Source organism: Habropoda laboriosa, unplaced genomic scaffold (assembly GCF_001263275.1).
Source record: "Habropoda laboriosa isolate 0110345459 unplaced genomic scaffold, ASM126327v1 scaffold333, whole genome shotgun sequence".
NCBI classification, from domain to species: domain Eukaryota; kingdom Metazoa; phylum Arthropoda; class Insecta; order Hymenoptera; family Apidae; genus Habropoda; species Habropoda laboriosa.
This window is the reverse complement of record NW_017100500.1, coordinates 1354708-1364497: the sequence shown is the minus strand read 5'-3', so window position 1 is coordinate 1364497 and position 9790 is coordinate 1354708. Positions and strand designations below refer to the sequence as shown.

The following is a 9790-nucleotide window of genomic DNA, read 5'->3' as shown; positions in this document are numbered from 1 at the left end:
TACGGACGAATTTGCCGACAGTGAACGTGTTTCAGAGTGGCGGTGGGAAAACAGAGCAGTGGACGTAGAAAGACGTTGCAGAATTGTCGATTTTTTTCAGCGGAAAAGATAAACAAACACTCGAGATCGCTTTGAGTACGGAAATGAATAGAAATATGAAATTTCGCAAGTAAGTAATTGCTTGAAAAACATAGAAAGAGCTTGCAGATGTTAGATTTATCAGTCAGTCACTTTTGTATAGTTGGGGCGTTTAGGACGATACTCGCAAGTGGTCGAAAATGTATAGTCATTTCGATGATAGATAATTGCCGGTGGTAACAGGTGTTTGTGGTTCGATCGGTAAAGAAGATAACTGATCAATCGACGAGTTTTCACCCTCGACTTAACGAGTGAAATTTAACTCCCGCATTTCTTCGAAACGAATTTTTATTTTTATTCAACAAAGTTCCAAACGTTTGAGTTGACGAACAGTTGCAGAATTTTCCTAAGTTTGAAATAGTAAAGAAATTAGACTTAGACACAAACTACCCTGATTGCCTACGAAAGATTTACCGAAGCACTGATATGCTTTGATGATAGTGTTAGATTTATCAGTCAGTTAGATATAACAAAAATTAATCTAACGCCTTCTCGGATTGCATCGCGATCGAAGCGCAAGTTCATGAAACAGAGAGACGTTCTCCGCAATGAAACTTTTATCACTAGCAATAATTCCCCGAGTAATTTCGAAATGTACCCACGGTGTGCAAGTTTATCAGTTCATAATGATATCGATGATAATAATAATAATTAACGCAATTAATATTCCGTCCAATATCGATATTTTCAAAAAAATAACATTTCGCTGAAAGGAAATATTATCCGAAATACCCAACAATTTCCCCGATAAATTACACAAGAGACGGCGAGAAGTTGCAAAACAGCCCAACTTACCCAAGATCCAATAACCCACAGTGTACGCACATAAACGAAAGTCTCAAAACCAGTCTTCCAGTTTTTCAATAGGAGAAACGGTACGTCACTGTCTCGGTCACAATGGAATTTGTTAGATTTATCAGTCAGTTAGATATAACAAAAATTAATCTAAAGCCTTACTAGGAAGTACATATTTCTTTTGTATACGTTCGGAAAAATCCGTTTAGCTTTACCACCTCTGCTTAGTAAAGATCTAAATGTTTATGATACGTGACAAAAGGGAGGTCGTAGGCAATATTAGGGGGTCGCGTAGGAGCATTCTCAGTCTGTAGACAGTGCTCTTACCATCAAGTAGAAAAGCGAACCTTCCTTGTGTCTAATAAAAGTTTATAATTTAAAATAAGGATTACTAATTATTTAACAACCAATAACTCCCATAATCCAATAGTAGATTCGAATAAATTATCGTCCAAGATGAAAAAGTGAAAATTTTAACCTGGCCGAAATTCCAGACGAAAACTTTTCACATATCCGTCCTGGTAAAAGTTTCTCCCCGCTCTTCAAACAGCGTGTTCGACATTCTTAACGACAGGCACGCTTTTCTACACTTTTCCAGTTAAAATACTCCGGCATTTATAAAACATAAATATCAACGCGCAGCAGATGAGTTTTTTAAATCTGACGAGCAGATTTTTCGACGTTCGGAACTTCGCACACCGGAAAAATAATTTATTCGATCCTATGAATGATTTTAATACGCGAGAGATAACCCGCGAAAATTCGAGTATTTCAAATTTCCACCTGAAGCGTCTCTAATTGCTGCACGAAATAATTCGCGGGGAAAAAGGCACGACGTACGAGGTTTGGTGAGATTCGCGGTGAATAATGAAAACCGTGTAACGCAGCAGCGGATACAGTATTAAAGAGCTCGAAATTGAAACACACCCCTTGCACATTTTTAAGATATCCCCGAGGAGAGGTCAATTATTCCTCACGGTCTCCAAGTCCTTTAATTCCAAGACCTCTCGTTATCCCTGAGATTTCCCGAGCGATACACAAGCGAGTAATAACGTCGGGAGAAGATCCGTGGGAGGAGTTAAATGGATCGTCGACAAGGAAAACGTCCGTAGTTTGTTACGGGAAAACTCGACGGGGAAAAATTCATGTCGCGATATTAAACGTTCTGATTGGCTATCATGCGAAACTTCGCCCGAACTCGTGAAAGTGCGGACAATACTTTGGAGAGAAATCGCGAATAATTTTCCTGCTTAGAAATTTCCCTATATACGCCGGGTTGTGTAGTATGGTAAATAGGCGAAACGATGATGAAAAAAAGATGCTTCGAAGTGGGTAATAAAGTGAGCAGTTTCGAGATAGGCTGTTCTACGGGGAAAGGTGAGAGTGAAATATGGAATGCGAGTTGTGATAATCTGGCAAGGTTGTGGGAGATAGTTTTGAAAATGTTCCGGAGAAACTGTGGCTAACAGTGATGTATCTTTCATTATTACTTTTTCGAAAATGCTGGAAATGTGAATTTCTTTTCAAGACGCAATTCTGTGATTCAGTTTTTTTTTTAATATTATTGTAATTAATTTTTCAAAGCTGAGAATTGATAGATCTAGTATTTCTTCGCAATACAGAATTCTAGAATTTTATAAATTTTCGAGGTTTTTCCAAGAATCCACTGATTTAAGTAAAATTTCTGTATTTTCAAGCTCGTCAATTTCATACGAATAATTTTTACTCTTCTGTACGACCGCTTTTATTTAATTCAGCAACGTTCCGAGCAAAGAACTAAGTCTTGCTCTCCAAAAATTTGTAGATCTTCCAAACTTTTCGAAATATATATTAAATATCGAAAAATCAAGATCTCCATATTTTCAAGCTTTCACAGCTATTCCTCCCTGAGATAATCAATCTTCTGCCTAATTTCACCCGTACGAATAATTACTCATCCATTTTAACTCAGATTTACCAACGTTCCAAGAATTATCGCGCGATCCGTTTCCCGAATATTTTCACGTACAAAAATGTCGAAAACATTTTCAAAGCGTATTATCGCGCGGTACCAAGCTAGGTAAATAGCCGTGAAATTCCGAAATCAGTTTGGACGCGAACGCGGAACCGGAAGAAAGGGTGAAAGTGCAAATTACTGTATTCGTTGAGACGCTTGTCGAGAGAGCACGTGGATTGGTTAGAATGCGAAAGTGGATGGAGATTAATTCCGGCGCTAATTTAGCGGCGGCTAGTAAGCGTTCTCGCTGAAGCATCCCCGTGGGTACTGTGCAACTTAACTCTCGGCCGCAAATGAAACTCAAGCAACGCGGCGACGACGACGTCGACTCGTTTTTACCCACCTTTCATTTCGGCCGTTCTTTGTTGCGCAGTCGCGCAAATACCCGGTCGGAAAAAGAAACGAGAGAAGAAAAGAAAAAAAGACGAAAGATTCGCCAACGCGTGGATAACGAAATTGTTCGCGAAACAACGAAACTTCGAACGCGATCGAACCATGTGTCGCCACCGCTTGAGCAAATTGGAACTAAAGAGCGTTGCCACGCAGCACGTTTCCTCCTGAAAATGAAAGAAAAATCTAGTTCTCGATGGAATAAATTCGAATAAATAACATATAGTGTATAAAATGTTGGTTTACTTAATTGTTGCTTGAAGAAATGTGTATTAATAATTGGGGTGTGGTTGAACATTTATTTATTCATTTTATATGATATACTGAAATGCTGTAATTAAATGTAATATTGCATTTGAAATGTAAATGTAACTGTAGAACGCGAAATGTTTCGTTTCCGAATATACTTATGCTGATAACAACATCGTTATCGATACATTGAACCTCAAACACGATAGTGGACTTCAGTGTTTACGAGAAACACGTTGCACAATTTTCTGATAACCAAAGTATACTGTAAAAGGGTGTTGAATTTTTTAGAGAATATCTGATTTTTAACGTTTCACGCGTTTCTATTCTTACGAATCGAAATAGCCGCTGTAGGCGTTCATATGTCATAAAATTACATTGTCCATTCGCGTACATAAGAGCAACATACTATGTACAATGAAAGCATATTCGAGGTGCAAGACACGAGCTACGTGCTTTAAAGAAATTCAACGTCGACTTACCGCGATCTCTGCAGTACAATTTTTGCACTTACAATAACACGTGGCCTGTTAACCACAATTTCCTGACGTATCTACAGCGTGTCGCATAAAGTCGTTAAAAATGTACAATAGTATACCGGAAATAATAAGACGCAATAACAAAACAACAGGATAACAGGAAAATATGCTTCGAAGTATCTAAACGCGAGGAATGCAATTTTTAATTTTCAATCGCACGCCAGATGGCGCCTCGATCCGTCATGGACGCAGAATTGAATGGAATGCAACTCTATGCACGTGGTTTTCCGTGATCGAAGTGAGCCGTCAGGGGACGCCATGTTTATACTGTAGGTGGTTTGGTGCGGGTATACGTGTTGTCCATTATTTTCAAGTAATAACGTTTAATTATTTATTTACACGGTACATCGCGGTACCAAATGCCCTGTGTGTGAAGTGTGCTACTGCCGTTGTTGTGACCGATTGATTTTCATTAGCGATACATGGAATAAATCTGGTAGACGCGAACGATCTTATGACTTATGGACCTTCGTTTCTCGGGATTCTTTTGCTACCTCATAAATTGTTTACAAGTTGTTCACGCTGCTTTGCAACTAAGCAGAGCCCCTAGAACGTGCTATTTGCGCTAGGAGTACAATTTCCTTTTCAGGAATCGTCTGCAAGCATTGGATGGACGTGATGCATCTTTAGTAGAAGCATTTGTGCGTTTTATAACCTGACAATACGTCCGAAGTTTCTCTATCTTTATCATGTCATTGCATCTTTGACAAAGTATTAAGCGGTAAGGATTCAACAGGAATGCGTCATCCATGCTTTTTACGTGTTCCCTACCACGTGTACATTCTCCGATGGGGAAAAATCGCGCGATTATAGACGATCACCACGAATGTTTTGCATGCTTTGTAAAATATCAAATGTTTCTTGAGAAAATAAACGTGTGAATTTTCTTTCTTATCCTTCTCTGTTCTTTACTTTTTTTTTCTCTCTCGATTACGAAATAGCGCCATTTAAATTGCGCCTCTCGGAATTTTTTTTTAATGCATGTTTGTGTTGTGCTCCCTATCGTTGTACAGTTTATAAAAATTAAATGTAAATATAAAGATACGAAATATTTGGAATTTTTTAAAACGATCATTAGAGAAGAACGATTGAAATTTCGTTGACATACTATAAGTGTTATTGTATTAGATGTATTGTGTTATCTGCTGTGCTAGAAAATAAATTATAAAAATAAGATTTACTTACTTAAATATATTTGTACAATTTTATACGTATTTTTGTATGTTGTGTTTCAGTTATGAAAATTATTTGTAGATATTTATATTCATTTTATCTGTCATCATTTAAAAGAAAATGTTTAATTATTATGATTTCTTCTGTAATGTCATTCCTTTTTCAGTTGTACGATATTGTTCTTTCATTTAGGTGGTGTTTGTGTATGTTGCAATATAATACATTGTTTATATAATCAAGTTCTGATATGTATATCAATGTTTAGATGTATGAACTTTAATGTTTATACTGTTGCACTTATTTAAAATAAATAACTAAATATAATAAGTTACTTTATTTTAGATCTGGAACAAGCAAATTAATTCCAAAATGTGGTCATCACAAGGTAACAACTCGAATACAAATGCTTCGTCGAAAGAAGAAAAGAATCTACGTACACTGGGCATGACATCTGCTATCAGTGTAGCAGAACCAAAGCCCAGTGACCTTACTAGGACTAATGAATTAAAGGAAGCATTAAAGCCTTACAATGTATTTGAGTCTGAAGAAGAGTTAAATCACAGGATGGAGATTTTAAGGTACCTTTCTATATATGTTTCTATCGTATAATGTTCATATTGGAGCACTACTAACATCATATTATGTTAATTGTTACATTTTGTTAGTAAATTAAATGCACTGGTGAAACAATGGATACGGGACACAAGTATCGCCAGAAATATGCCACCGAATGTTGCTGAACAAGTTGGCGGTAAAATATATACTTTCGGTTCATATAGGTTAGGGGTACACCACAAAGGTGCTGATATAGATGCCCTATGTGTTGTACCACGTCACATCTATAGGTCGGATTATTTTACATCCTTCTTTGAATTACTGAAAATGCAAGAAGAAGTTACAGATTTAAGGGTATGTGTTTTAGAGAACATCGCATAATAGTAATCGTTAATTGTCATTTTAATATGAATTTTTTTTCATATAGGATTTACACAGTAAGTAGTGTAATCCAATTGAGATTAAACATTAGTTAATTGAAAATAAAAGTAACTTAAATACATCAAAGATGTACCTTGCATAAAATGTTCATTTGTTGAAACATATGTTTAATAGGTGTTTAGTTATATTATTTAATATCTTTTAGGCAGTGGAGGAAGCATTTGTACCAGTAATAAAAATGAATTTTGATGGTATTGAAATTGATATGTTGTTTGCAAAACTAGCACTTAAAGAAATTCCTGATTCAATGGTTAGTAAATCGTTTCTAGATTGTTTTCTGTAGGTCTCTCTTTTAATTGTACATCTGGAAAACTTTTTCTTTCACATACAGGATCTTAGGGATGACATGCTTCTGAAAAATCTTGATCAGAAATGTGTGAGAAGTCTTAATGGTTGCAGAGTAACAGATGAGATATTGCGTTTAGTACCTAATATAGAGAATTTTAGGTTGGCACTTAGAGCCATTAAGTTGTGGGCAAAACGTAAGATAATTCTTTATCTAACTTTCATATGCTATCAGATGAATAAGTGTTTCTTATGTATTCAAAGTCTTAGCTATGCTTTTTTATCCTTAGGACATGGCATATATAGTAATGTATTAGGGTACTTAGGAGGTGTATCTTGGGCAATGTTGGTTGCAAGAACATGTCAACTATATCCTAATGCTGTTGCAGCAACACTAATAGAAAAGTTTTTCCTCGTATTTTCTCAGTGGAAATGGCCACAACCGGTCCTTTTAAAGCAACCTGACAATGTTAATTTAGGTTTTCCAGTCTGGGATCCAAGAGTAAGAATTTTCACCATGCCTACATCATTCTAACTGAAAGTATACTTTATACTAACTAGTGCTCCTTAATTTTGTAAAGGTAAATATAGCAGACAGATATCACTTGATGCCTATAATCACACCAGCATATCCTCAACAAAATTCCACGTTCAACGTATCAGTTTCAACGAGAACCATCATGCAAGAGGCATTCGAAACCGGACTATCGATAACGGAAGAAATAATCATGGGAAAAGCGACGTGGGACAAATTATTCGAACCTCCAAATTTCTTTGGCAAATATAAACATTATATTGTACTATTGGCAAGAAGTTTGACTGCTGAGGATCAACTTGAATATTGTGGGCTTGTCGAGTCAAAAATACGACATTTGATAGGTAAAATATTGAACACGCATTAAATATATTCTATTGGACTGTATGGGATATGTTAAAAACCTGTCGATAAATACGCATTAATCATTGCTCTAGCGTACAAGATGTTATATAGGAACGTTAATCGAACAATCACAAATAAGTAAAATAATTTCAAATAAAACCAATGAAACATGTCGACATTTAATTACTGGTCAGCAGTTTGTGCGGAAACTTTAAACACAACCTGACTTGCATTCTCTCCGCTGTTCACCATTTACGTAACATCTTGTAAAGTTATCGATCGTGTAAAGAAAAAAAAAAAAACCAATAACAAAGCATCATCCTGCTTTTGATGTTAGTTTATCATATCATGTTGTGTTTGTTCCAGTTTAAATGACGTAGATTAAAACAGGTTACTTTTCATTGGAACATAAATCGAGTTAGAGTTGTTCGTAGGTTTTCAGATTATAAATTTATGCATCTTTCGCAGGAGAGAGTAAGCCGGCTGTTCTAAATCAGTGAATTGTATAAGTCTCTGTCTTAATCTGTGTCTATTCTAATCATGAAACTTTGACTTTGAATATTCATATTGTCGATATTGCAATGCTAATAATCCGCGGGTGCCAAAATGGCAAAATCCTAACTCTTAAAAACAGGTACACTGGAAAGGAATCCTCACATAACATTGGCACACGTAAACCCGGAGGCATTTCCACCGTTAGAACCAGAACCGGAGGGGCACTGCTCCATGTGGTTTATCGGCTTGCTATTTGCCAAGAGCGAAAACCTGAACGTTGATTTAACGTACGATATAAAATCCTTTGTAGATTCGAGTAAGTATATCATGACAGACATTCACAGAGAAAATGGTTCTTTCGTTACATTCGACTAAATTCCTACAATTATTATCGTACGAAAATACAGTTCAAAGGCAAGCAGAACAGTTGAACATGTTAAAGGACGGCATGTGGATAGAAGCGAAACATGTGAAGAGAAAGGATCTATACACTTATGTATCTCCTAGTTTGCTCAAACGAGAAAGAAAAGTACGTGTTCATTTCGTTTTCATCTTAATTCAATTTCAATTCGTCTACATCATTTTTCAATTCTCGTTATTTTTTTTCGAACAGGTTTCGGGTAGTGTACATAAAAATGGAAATATTGCTGGAAACGGTAACAGTAACAGTGGTAGCGTGTCACCACGAAACCAGGGAGATACGGCGAACAGGAAGAGATTATCTGATCAGAATCCAGACACATGTGGAAAGAAGCGAAGAGTCAATGACGGTGATCAACAAGTAACACAGGTATGTATTGAATAAAACATCAAATTGAACAATTAGGCACGTGTAAAATTAACGTAACGAATGAATATGAACGTGTCGACAGGGAGAAGATGGGTCGTTAGTGGTTCAATCTTGTGGAGAAGATAGCAATTCCGGATTTAGTTTGGACGAATACAAGCAAACGTTGACAGCTACTAAGGATGTAAGACATTGTACATATAATGAACAATAATCATCATAAAACAGGATTAGGTAACTACATATGAAAATAGAGCGTAGTAAATCAATTTCGGATTCAATGGAGAAGAGAAGTAATTTTTAAGCGATGCCCAGGAGGTAAGGAGCGGAGGATGTAGAGAGCCAGTAGCAGTTATTCACAAAACGTTTCCGCTTCTTTCTCTTATTTCAACGTTCTACACGATATATATATATATTTTTTTGTTCTTGAATTTTTTAATATTTAAATTTCGTCTGTTGTTCTGTATGTTTCAGGAGGGGCCTACTGGTGCACCTACAGTAGCACAGGAAGGATATGTTTGCACTTGACCACTGCAGGATTACTACCTCACGTCGATCCACAGATGCTCCTCTGGGTCATCTAGACTGTAATCACTTCTCATGCAACCATCCACTGCCCACTGTAAGTCCCCGTTTCGTAAAAACAAAGCAACGTCATGCGTTGAAGAAAACTACCCGTTGGAGTCAATCGATGCACGACTGTGTGACAGACGCTCTGATTTTAGTATTTATAAACAACATCAACAGTCAATGGGAACAATTATGCCACGAACGAATGATTGTGCCAGTGTCTGTGATGTTATTTTTTTATCGTAAACCGCGCTAGTAATTTTTTGGGAAGTCTCGAAGGATTAGAGGTAACGGAAGAAGAAAGAAAAAAAAGAAAAAAAAAGAAACACACATACACACTTCGAACCATCACTATATCTCTAAGGTTCATAATTTTATTTTTATATTTCATTTTGTACATATCGCTTATGATAATTTTTATCCAAACAAAATTACTAAAAAAAAAAAAAAGGAAAAGGAACAAAAAAAGGAAAGAAGGAAAAAAAAGATAAAAGAGA

The 9790-nt window shown here is 36.3% G+C and overlaps 1 protein-coding gene across 1 annotated transcript; it reads left to right on the top strand.

The window, feature by feature from the left end:
• The first annotated feature begins 4751 nt into the window (after positions 1 to 4751).
• On the top strand, positions 4752 to 9721 carry LOC108576130 (poly(A) polymerase type 3). The gene is made up of 12 exons (XM_017939062.1): positions 4752 to 4828; positions 5623 to 5858; positions 5946 to 6189; positions 6422 to 6526; positions 6608 to 6758; positions 6852 to 7063; positions 7143 to 7440; positions 8076 to 8252; positions 8344 to 8465; positions 8550 to 8726; positions 8809 to 8907; positions 9198 to 9721. The coding sequence occupies exons 2-12, from the start codon at positions 5650 to 5652 to the stop codon at positions 9249 to 9251; spliced, it is 1848 nt and encodes a 615-aa protein (XP_017794551.1). The 5' UTR covers positions 4752 to 4828; positions 5623 to 5649; the 3' UTR covers positions 9252 to 9721.
• The last annotated feature ends 69 nt before the right edge of the window (positions 9722 to 9790 follow it).

Bases quoted from the DNA above. Each gene is read 5' to 3' on its own strand.
- LOC108576130 (XM_017939062.1), top strand. From the start codon at position 5,650: ATGTGGTCATCACAAGGTAACAACTCGAATACAAATGCTTCGTCGAAA. The intron at 8,253-8,343 runs GTAAGTATATCA...ACGAAAATACAG, and splicing joins AAAATCCTTTGTAGATTCGA to TTCAAAGGCAAGCAGAACAG. The intron at 8,908-9,197 runs GTAAGACATTGT...TGTATGTTTCAG, and splicing joins CGTTGACAGCTACTAAGGAT to GAGGGGCCTACTGGTGCACC.